Source organism: Rhineura floridana, chromosome 1, assembly GCF_030035675.1.
Source record: "Rhineura floridana isolate rRhiFlo1 chromosome 1, rRhiFlo1.hap2, whole genome shotgun sequence".
NCBI lineage: Eukaryota > Metazoa > Chordata > Lepidosauria > Squamata > Rhineuridae > Rhineura > Rhineura floridana.
The window spans coordinates 136,957,974-136,976,541 of record NC_084480.1 but is presented as its reverse complement, the minus strand read 5'-3'; the positions used below and the strand labels follow the sequence as shown (position 1 = coordinate 136,976,541).

The 18,568-nt window shown below is 42.5% G+C and overlaps 1 protein-coding gene across 4 annotated transcripts in view; it reads right to left on the bottom strand.

Annotated features, from left to right (window-relative positions):
• The window catches only part of ABCA1 (ATP binding cassette subfamily A member 1), a 134,493-nt gene that overhangs the window by 38,878 nt on the left and 77,047 nt on the right, over nt 1-18,568 (bottom strand). For 3 of the 4 annotated variants that reach the window (XM_061633173.1, XM_061633193.1, XM_061633184.1), the window contains exons 8-15: nt 15,839-15,925; nt 10,610-10,850; nt 10,260-10,399; nt 8,873-8,989; nt 2,837-3,025; nt 2,196-2,401; nt 1,927-2,103; nt 1,310-1,532 (exon numbers count right to left, since the gene is read on the bottom strand). In XM_061633173.1, the coding sequence (XP_061489157.1) occupies nt 1,310-1,532; nt 1,927-2,103; nt 2,196-2,401; nt 2,837-3,025; nt 8,873-8,989; nt 10,260-10,399; nt 10,610-10,850; nt 15,839-15,925 (1,380 nt within the window). Of the gene's footprint in view, nt 1-1,309; nt 1,533-1,926; nt 2,104-2,195; nt 2,402-2,836; nt 3,026-8,872; nt 8,990-10,259; nt 10,400-10,609; nt 10,851-13,937; nt 14,036-15,838; nt 15,926-18,568 lie in introns of those variants that run through there. The other variant, XM_061633202.1, reaches the window with a different exon arrangement.

Genomic DNA, 18,568 nt, shown 5'->3' with positions numbered 1-18,568 from the left:
TCCTCTGACCTCTTTCTGATAATCAGATCATACTACATTCTGCTATTACTCTGACATTCTATTCCATCCTCAGGGAGCTCAGGCAAACATTTTACAGCACAGGATGCAACTGTATACTCATGTACCTGGCAGTAAGCCCCACTGAACTCAGTGGGACTTATTTCTGCATAGACATTACAATGCTAGCCTCAGAAAACTGTGAGGTAGGTTAGGCTCACAGATAGTGACTTGGTCTGGAGCTTTTCAGCTGAGTGGGGAATTTGAACCTGGGTTTCCCACATGCAAAACAGCCATTTAGCTCCTGCACCATGCCAGCTCTCCCATGGCTGAACTATGCGCTACTGTGAGTTATCTGTGAACTGAGTGATTATATTCAACAAATAGGTAGTCTGTGCAAGAAGATGTCTGTTCCTAACGTCCATTTTTCCCTTGGATACAGATTATATCAAGTGCTCTCCCTTGACTGGTGGCAACCAAAGGCACACAGGCCAGTGATTCCCTTTGAGGAAGGGCTAAAGCTCAATAGCAGAGTATCTGCCTTACATGGAGAGGATACTAAGTTCAATTGCCTAGCATCTCCAGGTAGGGCTGGGAAAGACTCTGCCTGAAACCCTGGAGAGAACCCTGCCAGTCTGAGCAAAATGGGCCAATGGCCTGACTCAGAATAAGACAACTTCCTATGTTCCTCTGATCTATAGTCCACCAGTGGGCTAACATAAGATGCTTTTTGGTGACCCTGCCATGGTCATGGTGAAAATAAAAGAAAAATATGTCAAAGGACCTTTCTAGAGCAAACACTAATCTACAGTGAATTAAAAGTCAACAAAAAAAATTGGCCCTGAACAGTTCATTAGTGAACACTTGAATGGCATGGAGCATGCACAAACCTAACAACCTCCACCTCCCCATCATCAAACAATGGCTCCCCTTTCCCTTCATATTCAGTACAGCTGCAGTGGACTGCATTATAATGAGTCTTATAATGAGTCCTGAATTGTAACGAGATTTTAAAACAGTCTCCCCCATGATATAAAAAATGGTAGTTTAGCCACATCAAACCACCTTATTTCCTCCCCCCACCCTTTGCTTAACATCCCACCTGGTTAAGAGTCCTGGAGAACTCAAATGTTTGTTCTAATTTTTGTGACATTTTGATGTATCCTAATAAAGACATGGGTTTGGGATTCCAAGATGTGCGGCTCGGGTAAAATCTGAACACGGGTTTTCCTCATCTTACATGGTGAACCACTAGACTAGATCAACGTTCATGGATAAAACATCCATGAGTAAAAAATGGAGCCAGACTCACCTTGAGGATCAGTGTCAGGAGCCCTGCACTCATGAGTAGGGGAATGAAGCTGCTAATGAACCAGCTAAGCCAGAGGATGCTGTTGTCAAGTCCCATGATCCTCATGGTCTCTTTCAGACGGGCTTCCTTTTCGTAGACAATACCCTTGATGATCACAGCCACAGAGTAGATCCAAGCCAGAGTCATGAAGAGGGGCATTGATCGGCTCATGACACGCAGGAATCTGCAGCAGGGAAAGCCGAAGAACGGCAAAGACTTGGGGTTGTTATGCTGAACTGGCAGTAAGTTCAGCCAAAAGGTAATATTTCGTGCAATGTGTAATTCACTACTCCAAGATGTGAAGATGGCTACCTAATTAGATAGCTTTTCAAAATTAGACCCATTGTCTGTGAATTTGTCCATCAGTGGTTACCATCACAGCTAAACTGAAAGTTAATGTTCTGAATTTTTGGGAAAAAAGAAAGGAAGGCCATCGCCATTCAGCTTTCAGAGCCATCTGATCAGCCACTAAATTGATCAGAATCTAAATGGTCTCTCCTTCCTATCCAATGCCATCTTTGATCAAAGTATGAGCTGCTTCACTTTGACACCCTAACATCACTTGCACTGTCACTTACATGTCATCCACGTAACAAGGATAGGGCATCTGCTGAACATAGACACCAGTTTTCTTCTCAGAGCCTGTCAGAACCCGGATGACTGCCTGCTCTATCACATCCTGCAAGTAAGCAAAGCCTCCCCAGATATAGCGCATGTCATCAAAAGGATCCGCTCGAGGCCCTGGGTCCCAGTACCTATACCGAAGCAAAACAATTTACTGTCAATTCAGAATTCTCATGCCTGTTCCTATAATGAACTTCACAAAGTCTCTCTGACAACTGCTCACCCATCCTTAATTTTGTTTGTCCTCTCCACACTGTCTATGTCCATCCTTATTTTGTACTTGACATGATGAGGCAACTCCACACTGCTAGGAGCAATTTCAGGGAAAACGATGCCTGCCCAAAACCTCCTCTGATCTAGCAGCTCCATGGACTTGTTGATAAGCCGCACCTCACTAGGCATGGCTTCCAGTTTGTCCAAATTGACACACTGCAATGATAACAGACAAATGAATAAGAAACTGGTTTAAAGTGAATGGATGCTGGGCACAATCTTTGAACAAAGGCATAACATAGTTTTTACTTTTCTCCTTAGTTCAGATTAGCACTGCATAACTAAAGGTAGTATGGAGCTGACTTTTAGTTACACCACAAAAAGTTCGAATGCAACTTTTTCCCAGAAGAACTGGGGATGTGGCTTAGCTGGCCAGCTAAGGAGACCCACTGATGACATCTTGCCCAAGAGCTCCTCATCCAAACCTGAAGCTGGCCTTGTGTATCCCTTGGGAATCTCTTAGAAGCCATTTTTCTTAAACAGCACATCACAAATTTCCAAATCATTTTTGGAATAAAAAAGGAATAGACCTGATGATAATAAATAAGGTCAAAACATTAGCAAGTATGTCCAAGCAGGAATAAGACTCACTTCCATGAAGCGGGAAATAAACAGAACAGCATGGTCAGTTTCATTGAAAGCATCCCTCCAGGTGTAGGTTGAGCCATTCACTGGGTGAACATCTTCTGGGTACTTTGCCAAAAAGAGGGAGACATTTTCAATGGTCCAGCTTGAACCCATTAAGTGGTGTTTCCAAAGGAGCTTGTTCTTCAGCAATGTCTAATGTTATCAACAGGATGAAGTAGGTTAACGGCATTGATCACAAAGAGAAAAGATTATAAAGAGCAGTTTACAGAATTATTGTCTGTGCTTGCACAGAACAGTAAGTCAGACTTCCTAGCTGATTGTGGTTTATGTGGAATGCGCAGTGTGCTCCTGCACACTGACCAGTCATTCCTCTTTGCTTCTCCTTTGGCACAAGCAGGATAAACAAACCACGAAGCTTTGGCTTCCCATTATGTCTGAACCAGGGACCGTGGTTCGTTGCTCCCTATCAAATCATGCCAGCCTGAAGCCCTGCTTTTGTTGTTGGTTTGGTGAGGAAGCAGCACACCACAATCCTATGTATAGACATATTGGGAAGCCAAGGCTTCCTGATTTATTTGTTGCACTTGTACCAGGGGAGACGTGGAAGTGATCAGGCAGCAAGCAGCAGTGTGTTGCTCATTCAAGGTAAACCACAATAAGCCAGCAAGTCTACAAAGGTGGCCAACGTCAATCTTCTCACTTGAAGCTCAACCTCAAACTTATTGGACATAACCTCTTTCCATCTCTTACATTAGAATTCAGATTAAGTAGGAAAGACCACTCATTACTGAACTGTGTGTTCTGCTCTTCTGGACATGTCTAAGCTTTTTTGTAGCCTAACTCTCAACACCTGGTTGTAAGAATGAGGGTTACTTCCAAGTTAGCCAGAGGCTACACTATTGTTGTGATTATATTTCTTCCACCTAAGTTGAGAAAAAGGCAAGTCAACTGGAAACTATTCACCTGAATTAGATGATCTGCCATTTGTACTGGTGTCCTTCCCTCACCCATCCCTCTCTTTTACTCCTCCTTCCTCCTGCACAAGGCCCTGCTTGTGGGATTCACATAGAGATCTGGCTGGCCACTATAAGAACAGGATGCTGGACTAGATGAGCCTTCGGCTTGATCCAAGAGGGCTCTCCTTATGTTCTCTTGTATTAGCATTTAGGTTATCTAAACCACAGTCACAAAAACTATTGTTAATTGTAGATACAGGTCCACCTAGCAGCAACTTCTGGTTCCAAAAGCAACTTCACTCTAATCAGGGTTTTGGGAAAATACCACAGTATACTAAGTACCATTTGGGGAAGTGATTCTTCTTACTCTATGCCATTCCCCTGCCAAAAAAAGCCAACATGCAAATTCTGAAATACTGCATCACGCAGCCTTCCTGAGACTCACTGTACCATTTTAGAACAGTTTGGGGGAAGGGGACGATTCTCCCCCATGGAAGAATCTCCCTGCACTTAGAAAACCAAACACATTATGAGGAGCTTAGCATATCCTTCTGCAGCTGCCTACTTTCCTTAAGATTTGAATGTTCCCCCAGAGTCTTTATAAGCCCTTCTCTGCATACGAATAGCTAGCATGTCAAAGAGAAAGATATGTTGTGGTGCGGGGCCTAAGGGGATGGGAAAGTATTGTACTATAACCAGAACAGGTAGAGTAACCCATTTAAAAGGATTTAATTGAATTACTTCTTGGTGAACAATTGGGCAGGATAGTGCCTGTATACATTTACAGGCAATATTCTGCCCATTTGCTCACTATGAACGTTGAAAGAAGGGGCCTGGAATACCCCTGAGGGGCCAGGCCCCCACAGGTTTCCTGATCACAGAATCAGAACCATAGTGGCAATACCACTAAACAGGGCATAAACTGAACTGGGTGAGTGGGTGAGCTTAACATGTAAAATATTTATCTTGCCCTTTTCAGTGAAATATTTCAGTCAACCCCTTTGCACAATTTCCATTTTTGTCTCACTAGGTGGCAGCCTTGTACAAAGTCTCTGGAAGGGAAAAAAAATTCCATTGCCAAGAGCAAATAAACAAGGCATTACTGAAAATTGGAGAGGCTTAAGGGAAGAAATTGTTTCATCCTGCTTGGTGATTGTTAAGCACTGCCAGCATAGTAATAGCATTGGAAAAGAGGCAATGAAGCATAAACTGAACATTAACTTCCTAATGCAGGGATCCTCCAATACCATTAAGCCAAAGATGATTCCTCACACAGCAAGTTACAGAGCACTAAATTTGGTGTCAAACAAGTTAGAAACTGGTCCAGCTCTGAAGAAAACAAAAACAACAGAAAGTGGGCATATCAACTTTTTTCTTTTAATACCTACATTCTGTATTTATCCTGTAAGAGTTTAGAGAACAAGTTGCAGTGTCATGGTAACCAAACACTGGTCTCTAAAGAAAAAGTTAGTAGGCCAATGAGCCACCTTTGCAGAGCCAGCCCCACCATTATGCAGGGAGAGGCACCCCAGTTGGCCAATTTGGAGTTATCATTATAAATCAGCAAAATGTCTATTATCTAGCTTATTATTATATGCTATAATACCGTGGCGCAGAGTGGTAAGCAGCGGTAACGCAGCTGAAGCTCTGCTCACGGCCGGAGTTCGATTCCAACAGAAGGAGGAAGTCGAATCTCAGGTAAAAGGGGTCGAGGTCCACTCAGCCTTCCATCCATCCGTGGTCGGTAAAATGAGTACCTGGCATATGCTGGGGGGTAAAGAAAGGCCGGGAAAGGAACTGGCAATCCCACCCCATATATACGGTCTGCCTAGTAAACATCACAAGACGTCACCCTAAGAGTCGGAAACGACTCGCACTATAAGTGCGGGGACACCTTTACTTTTAGAGCCATGAGGGTGGCTCAGGCACCAAAATGTTGGGTCATATCTGCAAGCTTTGTTTGACCACAGTGAAGAACTTAATGATGATGATCTTAGCTCTGTGTTACATTATCATTCCCTCTACTAACAAAGTGGGAAGCCCCCATGCTGACCAGCAGGGCAGAAAAGTGGAATTTCTGCAAGTGGGGGGGAAACTCAAGGCATGCTGAAAAATAATGGTTTTAAAAATAAGAGAGGAAAAGAGAGAGGAAAAACTAGGAAGATGAAAGACTGCATGTGAACACTGTCCTAATGCTTCCATGGATACTCCAGCAGGATGAGGGCTGCACACAAGGGAAAGCCTTTAACTGACCAGACAGCCATCTGGTTGAAAGAAAACCCATTTTTCCTTCCCCTCCCCAAACATTGCCCTCTCCTCTGCTCTAGATCTCTAAAGTGCTCAGGTTCGCAGCTGGCAGCTAGCCCCAACTTTTCTCCAATAGTACAGGATGGGCTGCCACCCCTGCCCCAGCTTTTAACAGAAAGTTTCAGGAGTCAGCCATGACCCTGACTGGATGAAGGAGCTGTGAAAATTGGAGGAAGAAATATCAATAATTTAAGATATGCAGATGATACCATACTCTTGGCAGAAACCAGTAATGATCTGAAATGAATGCTGATGAAAGTTAAAGAGGAAAGCACAAAAGCAGGACTACAGCTGAACGTCAAAAAGACTAAAGTAATGAGAAAGGATCCTCCATGGTGCAGAGTGGTAAGTGGCGGTAACAGAGCCGAAGCTCTGCTCACGGCCAGAGTTCGATTCCAACGGCAGGAGGAAGTTGAATCTCCGGTAAAAGGGGTCAAGGTCCACTCAGCCTTCCATCCATCCGTGGTCGGTAAAATGAGTACCCGGCATATGCTGGGGGGTAAAGAAAGGCCGGGGAAGGAACTGGCAATCCCACCCCATATATACGGTCTGCCTAGTAAACGTCGAAAGACGTCACCCTAAGAGTCGGAAACGACTCACACTATAAGTGTGGGGACACCTCCACCTTTACCATTTTTAATGACAACAGAAGATTTATGTAACTTTAAAGTTGACAATGAGGACATTGAACTTGTCAAGGATTATCAATACCATGGCACATTAACCAAAATGGAGACAACAGTCAAGAAATCAGAAGAAGTTTAGGACTGGGGAAGGCAGCTATGAGAGAACTAGAAAAGGTCCTCATATACAAAGATGTATCACTGAACACTAAAGTCAGAATCATTCAGACCACGGTATTCCTGATCTTTCTGTATAGATGTGAAAGTTGGACAATGAAAAAAGCAGATAAGAGAAAAATCAACTCATTTGAAATGTGGTGTTGGAGGAGAGCTTTTCAAATATCATGAACTGCGAAAAAGACAAATAATTGGGTGTTAGAACAAATTAAACCAGAACTGTCACTAGAAGCTAAAATGATGAAACTGACGATGAGGTTATCATACTTTGGACACACAATGAGAAGACATGATTCACTAGAAAAGACAATAATGCTGGGAAAAACAGAAAGGAATAGAAAAAGAGTAAGGCCAAACAGATGGATTGATTCCATAAAGGAAGCCATAGACCTGAACTTACAAGTACTGAACAGGGTGGTTCACGACAGATGCTGTTGGAGGTCGCTGATTCATAGGGTCGCCATAAGTTATAATCGACTCGAAGGCACACAACAACAGAGAGTTCTATTTTGGTGCTAGCTACTGAACTGGTTGCCAGTTGTGCAGCCATCCCTAACATTGATATAGCAAAGGAAGGGAGGATTTATCCCCCACCCTGTTAAAACACTGAAACAAACCACAACATCATGTGGTGATATTCACTTGTCTCCCTTCTGATTAACCTGTGCAGGAATGGGAAAGGAAGGAAACCCCAAACAGCTGGAACTGTCCGATTTGGGGCATGGGGGTGGGAGAGGTTATTCACCAGTGAATCTGGCTTGCATCCTCTCTGGAACATCACAGTACACTTTGTGTTCTTGTGAACTCTAAACAAAAAGTCTGTCTTTAGAGAATGCTATAACCTGAACATCTCTCTCACTGTCACAACTGACCGCTTGTGCGGCTGCCAAATGCGTCTGCTGAGGGAGCTGGCCAGAGAGTTGTTATTTCCTGGCTGCAGATGCACAGCACATGTGACAGTCCCCACAGTCTCTCTGCTTTCTCACAGAAGTCTGGGTGAGCTTGCTTTTCCCTATGCAAATTCAGCCAGACTCCATAAGAAAGTAGTGAGTTTAACAAAACAGGTACCTTGTCCATCTGGATGTGAACAGGTTATTAGGCTTTCAGGAAGAGTATCTTTGATTAATGAAACATTCTACACTTTAGGCATCGACAAGACTATTTCTCTCTCTCTTCCCAGTAGCATCATGACTGAGGAAGAATCTGAAGCCAGGACCCCCAGGTCAAAGTCCAGCAATTTAGTCAATACAGACTACATAATACTGGCTCTCCAAAATTAAATATACCAAATAGCACAGCTGAACTTGTATTGGAAGCTTTTTAGGCAGTATTACCATATAAAAGGTTAAGATAATTTATTGTTATTCTTCGAAGTAGTTAATTAAACAAAAAAATCATTTTTCACAAAGTTTGGGTAGTAGCAGGAAGACCTGCGCCCATTTCCTTCATTACAGCTGGTGAGGTAATATTTAATCACATCCTTCTCCAGTTCAGAGCCCCATGTAATGTGATTATAGCAGCATTCAGCATAACAGAATGTGAAGCCTGCCTGTACTTGAATATCCCCTCGTTTCACATTCATCATGGGCCATGTCCTTGGCAGGTGTACATTCACAGTAGCCTGCGGAAGGGAGTATGTGGGAGTGATTTGTGCGTTGGCCAGAATCTGCCTGAGTTATGCATAATAAATCATCCTATCTGGCATTTTGTGAAATCACCAAGGGAAGAGCTGTTGCCCAGAGAGAAGCACCTTCCTGCTCCATCCCAGGTTACTGTCACATTGCACAGACAAGGAGACCCTGCACAAGCAGGCTTGTCAGAAGGAATGAGCTACTACACAGACATGCACACACTCACTTGAGGCCAAAGTGCCAATCACAGTACTGAAATAAACAGATTTAAGTCACTTCTTGTAAACAGGCCTCCAGAGAACTATCCAGTGTTATCTCAGAAGCAATAAGTTATGGCATACTGACCCGAACTAGATCCATTTCCTGGCTTTTCTCCATGAAGGTTCTTATCTTTGGTCTTATCTCTTCCCACATCCCTCCGAGATCACGGAAGACACCTAGCTCCTGGAATGTCTTGTTTACCTGCCAGGATAGTGAAAGGGGCAAAGGTAACATCAAAAAGGTGACAACCCAGCAACCCAGTGGGTCTCTGACTTCTGACCTAAGTAGAATTGGTGCTGACTTTTATCCGTCAAACTCCACAGCCCATCATTTACTTCCAGACACTAGAACACAAAAGGCCAGTTGCACTATCTCCATCCAACCCCAATCCCCACAATCCCTCAACAATTTATTATTGGTTCACTCTTATACAGTAGTCAGGACAACTTTGCAACATCAAAGCATACACACACATAGAGAACACTGCAGTACGTAAACTTAAAACACAGTTGTTCTTGAGCATCTGCTTGGGTCAGCAAACACAGCATATGAGTGAGGACCTTATGGATGTTAAAACAGAATTGCGCAAACAAGCAGCATATCAGCACAGGATCTGTCAGAGATAACAACAATGGCATAGGATTGAGCCAGGCCATTGGTAATGTCTTCTTACAGACAGGGAGTGCTGTGCAGACCACATTTCCCCCAAAATAAAAAAAAATATCCAAGAATAGAATGCATACCCCCCCCAAAAATTGTTAGACATACGAGCCTACCTTATAATGAGCCAGGTTATTACTTCATTTAACCCAGTAATGTCTACTCTGAATGTCAGCAGACTCTCTAGGCTCCCAGCTAGGGATAAATAAAAATGCCCCCTCCCAAATTTGCCACTCCACTTGTAGACAGACTACTGAAGAGGCATTTCAGTGTTTTGTGGGGGGAGGGTCAACAGTCTTCCAAATGTTAGCTCTTTTTTTACATTCCATCTGCAGGAGCAGAGATCTTTGTACTGGTTGCCTGGATTTCTGTCAGTTCTCAGACCCCCCCCCCCATCGCCCCCAGAGTCACAAGAATGAGAGAGCAAGGCAGGAGCTTCAAGACCACTGTCAAACTGCTGGGTTAATCACACATGTCTACTAAGGAAGAGGGGGAAGTTCAGGTAAGCACCTGCCTGGATCAGAGTCTGGCTAAGAGCCCTCTAGCTCCTATATAAGCTCCCAGTCTGAGTTGAATCTGACTAGATGCAACATCTCTGTGAAGCTCCAAGCTCCAGAGTATAGCCTTCCCTGAACTGGGAAGATGGGCAAAGTGCAAACTATATGACAAACACCATGTCTAGTCTAGCCACATATGCAATACTTTCAGTTCCATCTTGTGCAAGAGCTTCATGAGTTTGACTGCAAAAGTTACAGAGCAAGCTTTTTTCTTTGGTTGATGTTGAAGTGGAAACTGGGTTCAGAGTTCTTACCTCAGACATGATTACCCTTGTTGCTGGTGTGTCAGGGGTGTACAAGACCTTCCCAATAAGCAAAGGTTTCAGAGCTCTCCATATAATCCTGGAATATGGGCTGGATTCCAGATTCTTCATTAGGTCATTACAGTAGGGTGCTTTAAAAGAAACATTTTTAAAAAAAATCAAAGGAAGATGAACTAAATGCACAGCATCTTCCTACTTCAACCCTAGAGAGCATACAAGTGCTATCCGACCATCTCCATACAGTAACTTCCTGCATCTTTGAAAATAAAAAAGAATGGTAACCGAATGATCTGTTAACCCCCCCCCCCCCAAAATGTATGTCATTACTGGATTCTACTTACTTGTGGAGTTGTCATAGAAACCAGCCGCATCTTCTTCACTGTTGTTGCCTCCAAAGAGAGCTTTGTAATTGTTGTCTTCATACCAGTTTAGAGATTTAATCTGCAATCCCCCACCTTCAGGATGACCACAAACTATTCGGGATACTGCCTGGTAAATTTCAGTAGAAGAACTTGTGGCATTCACATTGGTCAGGAACATCACCTCCTGCCTCATGTCGCTCCAGCTTTTCATGCTCTCTAGCTGTAGTTCAAAAGAAAAGAAAAAAGAGGAGTTCATCTACAGATCACAGCTCAAAACCCACACAATTTTCCTCTGAAGCTGGTAACAAATACTTAACCAAAAATCTATTGGTTCAAACAGCAATACAAAGTTGTTACCTTCTGATTAAAAACCATCCCCCCCAAATTTAAAATTTCCTCTTGCGAACATAGAGAAGGAATTGCTTGCCCACCAGCTTTTGTATGTGCATGCTGCTTATATTCCATGGCATTCTCAGCTGTTCCACTAAAGGAACAGAAAGCATTCTTCTGAAGGGGCAGAATCCATTCATCCCTGATTATGGAATTCTCTCATCCCAGAAGAATTCCCTTCCTTCCAGGTGAAAGATGAGGAGGAATGTATCAAGGCAGGATATTAACAGACCAAACTAATGAGCCGGTCCTTCTCTCCAATCTCCAAGGACTAACTTTCTAGGGGCATGGTTGTCTATATTTTGGACCCAACTTTAGTGAAGCTGTTGTAGATATTCCAGTTTGACTCCACCACCAAACAAGGTGTGCAAGCCTGAACTAGCTCCATTTATTTTCTTATTGCAAGTATGGTGTTTTCAGAAGCACAGTAAATACAGCAGAACATGAACTTCTACTCCACAAAAAGAAGGCACCCTTGCATTGTATGGTGTAGGTCCAAAAATCTGAAAAGGAATCTGCAGCTCATGTGATGGCTGGGGAGCCATTTTTGAGTGAAACAAAGTCACTTGTCTGGGCATATCGAGGCAAAGAACCACTGGAGCCACTGACAGGGAAATAAAATGTGTGGAATCAGACCTTTAAGAATTGTAGTAGCCAAATGTAAGTCACAAATCTTTGTCATATTTGCATCCTATTCTTCCTCCAAAACATTCTGGGCTAATCCATTTTGTCCTAACAACATTCTGTGAGATGGCTCAGGATGAGAGATAAGGTGTCTGCCACTGAACAAGCTTCTTGGCTGAGTACAGATTTGAACCTAGCCCTCCCTCCAGTCCAAATCCAACACTAGCCATGACACCCAGTGCTCTTTATTCCTCTTCCCCTAAGGCTCAGTAGTCCATTGCTTAAAATCACATGGACATGACATAAACTCAAAGAACATTCAGGCACTCTGACTTCTCAATTGCCGTGATCTGCCACCTTAATTTAAAAGAAAGAAGGAAAGTAACCAAGGTCTTTCAAAAGAATTGACATAGCCAGAGTGATTGTATAAAATCTGACAACATTCTAGGAAAGAGTGCACCAAGTTCTTGCAGTGCTTGACAACACTTGACAACACTCGTGGCAGTGGGCTTATACAGCATGGGCTTAAATTCAAAAATTGGGGATGGAATCCTATTTTTTTTCTCCTGTTCTACTCTTGATATTTGTTCAAGAAAAACTGTTCCACTCAGGATCTAAAAAAATGAGGGCTTTCACTTGGTTAAAGAATCTGAGTCAATTAATATTAATTACTTAATCAGTTGATTGATTTAAATATACATATATTTGTCTACAAATAAAACCATTCTTTTCAAGAAAGTGCATACTTTATTTTTAGGCAATGTGCACATGCCTTGCAGCAGGCACCATTTCAGTAGAGACATTCTCTCATTTGCACTGAGAGGAATGCCTTTTCTAAGATCTGTAATTTTTGTACTTGCATTAAAAATAACCTTTTTTTAAAAAAAATGTTGCCCGATTTAAAAGGTCATCCTTTAATTAGATGAAAGATTTTCTACTGGTTAATTTATCTGAAGCATTTTTACCCTACTCTTCTACCGAAAAAGGCTCCCAGAGCAGCTTACAAAGATCAATTATAACTTAAAACAGTCCCCTCTCTCAGAATTACAGTCTACAAGACACAACATAAAAGGAAAAGGGACTGGGAGGAAGAAGGGCAAAGGCAAACTCAGGCACTAGTTATGATCTTCTTAGAAAGATAAGCACACATGCTGAAATTCCACTTTTACACAACTACTAAAAGTGCAGAATCCCTAAACTCTTTTTTATGTAGCAAGCCTAGGGAAGGGGGTGAGGAGGAGAATGAACAACAGTATGCAGTAGCATATTAGGAAGCTAAAAGGGGATTTTCCATGGGTGCTTGCAGATATCAGGTCTGCTACAGTCACCCAGAGGTGTCTGAACACAGGGAGGCTAGTTTGCAAGACCACACCAATGGCACAAAATATAAACGTCTCCAAACATCAGTGTTGCCTGCAGCAGGAATTTCAGACCAACTTTTACTTTGATAAAAGCCTCATAAGATATATTCTAAATAGAAACATAAGAAGCTGCCTTATACTGAATCAGACCATTGGTCCATTTAGCTCTGTATTGTCTACAATGACTGGCAGTGCTCTCCAGGGTCTATCCCAGAACTACCTGGAGATGCCAGGGATTGAACTTGGGACCTTCTGCATGCAAGGCAGATGCTCTGCCACTGAGCTATGGCCAGCTGCCCAGTTTTAAATAGCTTAGCCAGTTTCATATAGACAGTCCGGTTATGGAAGCCACCTGGCCATTATTTTTTTTTAGCTAAGCCTCAACCATTCAAAATACAGTTTGAATATTTGCATTCATTTAAATAGATTAGAAATGCATGTTAGTGGTGTCTAGAAGGTTTATTGCCCTACATCCCTACAGACAGATGGCAGCCCTACTAACAGGACACGCTCCTAAGGAGAGAAAATTCAGGAGTTAAGCCTCCATTCCTACGTGTATTTGTCATAGAGAATTTAACAAGCCATGACATTAAAAGAAAATGTTGGGCATGCGGTTAAGGATGGTTTTCATTCTATACACAGCACAAAGCCCAAAAGCTGCCTTTGTTTTGAACTTGAATAGTACTGGAGGAAAGGTACTAACTGCTGCTTGGGACAACTGCCAAAGAAAAGTCACATTCCTCAGTGAGGCACTTTTACAGCCACATCGGCAAAGATAACGTCACATGGCTTTGGGGTTTTTTTATTATTATTTTTACCAGAGAAAGAGAGAAGACTGAAACATCAATGTTCAAATGATGTAACAGGAAACAGCTGTAACCAGGAAGCTTCAGGCAAACTTCTAAGGCAGTTAAAACTGGTTGCAGTTTTACCTTGATTCCAATCAGATTGTTCTGCTATTTTCTATTTTCCAGCCAGAAAGAACACTAATTGGTTCTGGAATTCAACAGAGGTCAGTCTCCCCCAAGGAAATAAAAGAACTGAAGGAACTTCAACAAGGAAAGGGTGGGATGGGAGGGTATGCCTCTCTCTCTCCCTCTCTCTCTCTCTCTCCTTCCTCTGTAGAAGTGCAATTCTTAACAACCTCAAGTGACCTGCTGGCGGCTCAGTCAAGAGGTTACTACAGTTCAGGGAGTAAACTCTCCACAGCTAGTAAGCAGTAAAAAAGAAAGAACAATAGGAATACTTGAATTTTCCTCTCCATTTTTTTTTTTTGTAAATGACAACTTTCAAATGGAGGAGAAAGCAGTTCTAGCATGGCAAAAAACCCCAAACAACCCAGCACTTTACATAAAAGGTCAGCCAGAACAGAGGGAGCTCATTCGCTCAGGAAAGAATGTACAGCATAACTTAATTTATTCGAAGGGCTTGAAAAGCTGGCTCCAATCATCCAAGCCAAAATAATAACCCTCAATTTCCAAATGAACCGCTCACTAGCAAAACCAATTTCTGAAAGGAAGTTCAGCACTGCTGTCTCTTGGGCTGAGTACACACCAGAGTGTTAAAGCACACATGAGCCGCACAGATCTGATTTTCCATTGTGCACTTTTGTGCACCTTTGTCCATACATGAGAGTTTTTAACTGAATTCTGCCTTAATGTTTCCTGTCTACAGTCACTAGAGCGTGGTACTTCATGGGATATGTTTGTGCTGTGTGTTGCTGTTCCCTCCCCTCAATTACTACTTCCCAACCTTCCCTCAGTTCCAGGAACCTGGGATATTTGCTTACCTGTGTTGCATGTGCAATTTTTTTAAACAAAATTGAGATACAAATTTTCTGATACACCAGACTCACACAAAGCAGTGGGTTAAAAAAAAGTGTGTGTTGCAACTGGTCCTACCAGCCAGACCACTGAGCAGTGCCTTGCCAACAGAAGTAGGAGGTGTGGTGATATCAGGCACCAAACAAAAAATCACCACACACCTTTAAAAAAAAAAAACTGCCCACAAAACACACTTCAATACATCCACTGCTAAGCAACATTTGCTCCCAGGAGGCCGTGATGACCACCAACCAGGATAGATTTAAGATTAGTCAAATACGTGGAGGATATGGCTATCAATGGCTACTAGGCATGATGGCTATGCTCTCCTTCCATGGCTGGAGGCAGTATGCTTCCAAATACCAGTTGCTGGAAATCAAAGGAGGAGAGAGTGACCTTGTGCTCAGGTCCTGCTTTCAGGCTTCTCACAGGCATCTGGTTGGTTGCTGTCATAACAGGAAGCTGGACCAGATGGGCCACTGGCCTGATCCAGCAGGGCTCTTCTTATGTTCTTCACATACAGTTTCACACTGGATTTTTTTCCTTACTGCATTATTAATGGATTGTAAAAATCCAAATTAAATGGGGGAAAGTGTGGGCTGCCCCACATGGGATGCATTGAATCCACTTTAAACTGATCTTCCAAGATGCATGCATATAAGAATGCCCCACATGGCCACATGGCCACATCAGGGTTGGGGAACTGAACTGCTTCTTATAATGGCTCGTGCACTGGCCTCTCCTCATGGACTCCACCACTACAAGAGCAGCCTACACCTGCCCCTGGCAGATGTAGCATTTGTGACAGATATAGATGACCGTAGGTTGGTGAGCCATGGTGGCTTGATGCATCAGTGATGTCCAGCAGAGCAGATGTCTTTGCACAGAGACAGCAGGACTGCACTCACTGGCTTCACAGCGCAACCCACAATCACAGTAATTTGGATACCTCAGTTTACAGCATGATTGAATCAGTAACCCCAGACAGAGAGACAAAAGGCACACCCTACCTCCGTAAAGAGCTTCCCAAGGCTCTCCATAAAAGTCTCCATGGTTCCCTTGAGATCTTGCAGAGTAGAGTTGGAGATGATCCCTTTCTGGAACGACAAATGGGGATTTCGTTTTAAAGTAATCTTAATTGCGACATGATGGAGATAGGAATCAACATGACCATTTGCATTTAGTACACAAAGGAAGACGAACAGTGACATTTTGTATCAACAAGGGCATCTGTCTTGTGTGTTTGTGTATGGCGGGGGGACAGGGAGTTCAAGAGTCGCAGATAAAAAACTGAAGCCACTACCCACTCAAAAAAGGAAGGCATTTAGCGAGAGCAATTAAGCAGCCCCTCTTCCTCTTTCCCTGTGTGTTTCTGATAATTCTTCATGAGCACCTAATCTCAGGCCACCTCACTACACACGACTGTCACCATAAACAATTACATTAAATGGGCCATACATATTAGCTAAGCACGCCAAAAGCACAGATCCATTTATTTAAAGAAAGGTTGACTGCTTGCTCTGCACTGAAAACATTACTACCATTACCGTGAGATATGAAAAATAAAACAATCACAACAAATATCTGCCAAAAAAAATGTGTGTCTGTTTGGTAATGTGCCCTAGACTGGGCCTTTGCACCTCACTTCATCTTTAATCCATTCCATAAGGGACATATGAAATGGAACCCCTAGTATATGACATTCAGCCAGAGGTATTTCACCCTGGGTACATCACATTGCTGTGTGTCTCATGTTCTCATTTTAGTATTTTTTTTAAGACACACCAGATAAATCTGTAACTGGACTTAATCTGTGTGCTTGAATCAGATTACACAGCATATGATTAAAGACTGCATTTTGTTTTTTAGATTTCATCATCTTTTCTCCCCTTCCGCATGGCTACAGGCTAGATATAGTATCTGTATATACTATAGATGTATTGTATGTGTGTGGAGATACATATATATGCACATATATCCAAGCACATCTCCAAATATGAAGGATACTTAGGATCATAAGGAGCTGCCTCCTACCAAGTAGATCACTTGTCCACCTAGCTCAATATTGTTGATTCTAAACTGAATGGCCACAGCTTCCCAGGGTTTCAGAAATAAGTCTTCTTTCCCAGCAGTACCTGGAGATGCTAGGGATTGAACCAGTTACCACCTTTATGCAAAGCATGTGCTCTACCACCAAGTTACAGCCCTTCTATGTTAAACATACATTCCAGCCAGTATTGTTTAATATTTCTTTTCATGCTCTGGCAACAATAAAACGCCAGCCAAATTGTTTAGAAAGCGTGCAAACACATAAGGACTTTTCCGCGTGACTTTTGTGTGAAGCATGAATCATAGCCATTGCTGTCATCTAAAACAGCACCCACATGATATAGTAAAAGACTCTGGGCCACAATTATTCATGAGAATATCCCTCAAATATCTAACATAACCTTTTAAATATTCATGGTTTGTTACACCGTACTGGCCTGACATACTGGTTAATGATCACATTGTTATTATGATCATACTTTTTTTTTTCTTTCATACGGCAGATTTTGTTCTGCTCCAGAACTTGCCTGAATCATTTTGTTGCCTGAGGTGAAGGACAAATTGGCATCCTCCTTCCTATGTACAAAAGTCAATCAGATCTGCAGTTCAATCTTACTTCCACAATGCCAGGTAGACTGCATCCCTCAATGCACTGGGATACCTTGAGGGTAGAGGGCAAGCCATGTGGCACACACAGCTCTTTCCACTCTCTAATCCTCAGCATCATCTGCCCGAGGCAGTAGTGTGGCCTCTTACTACTGGCCAGAAGAGGTAAGGCATCACCAAAAAGAAGAGAGGGTGTTTTTTTTAAAAAAGGACATATTTGCATAAAATTTCCAAATGGGAATTTATATGTATAGATGCAAACATAGACACAATTACTAAAATTTAAATAGAAATACAATACAGTGGGAAAGTCTGTGACCAAGTGACTTGTGTGCCTGCTCATTCTGCTGTTAGGATGCTAACTGCTGATGGGCATCACTCAAAAGTCCCTGTTTCCCCTTCTTAAGGTTCATTGTCTTTAAGCCAGACTTGGACCCAACAGCCCTTCAAATAGCACCTTCAAACAGAAGACTGGCCTCTGTAATGTGAGACACACAGACACTGCCATACTCTAGCAGGACTCGGGATATCATCATTCCCTCCAGTGTTTCCATCACTCAAAACAAAGCTGAGAGCCATCTAGATATTGGTGAGGAAATGACACACAAATATCTGGGCCTGGGCTTGGCAGTCCATGATGGATTTTAATTGTAGTGAGCCACTTTGGGAGTTGCCGCCCTGGGCTCCTACTGGGAGGAAGGGCGGGATATAATACTAATACTAATAATACTAATACTAACAACAATAAATTAATAATAATAACAATAATCCTAGCAGAAAAACAGGGAATGAATGAATTAATAAGCAAGCTCATTTAAATCTTAATCATCATTACCATCAAAATCTATTTCTAACCCCTACTGCCATCAGTATTTGTATTGGTCCTGGCAATACAATAATGTGAAGTGGCTGTTAACAAGTCATGACTGAGGGTAATTTTCCACTCATCCTTTATGAGTATTGCATTTGGTGAGTATAGTTAATGTGAACAGTGGGCCACAGGTCTGACTCACCAAAGCTATTTTTCCTGCTTTAATGTCTTTTTCCCGTCCCACAATTCTAGATTTGTGAGCCATAATGTTTAT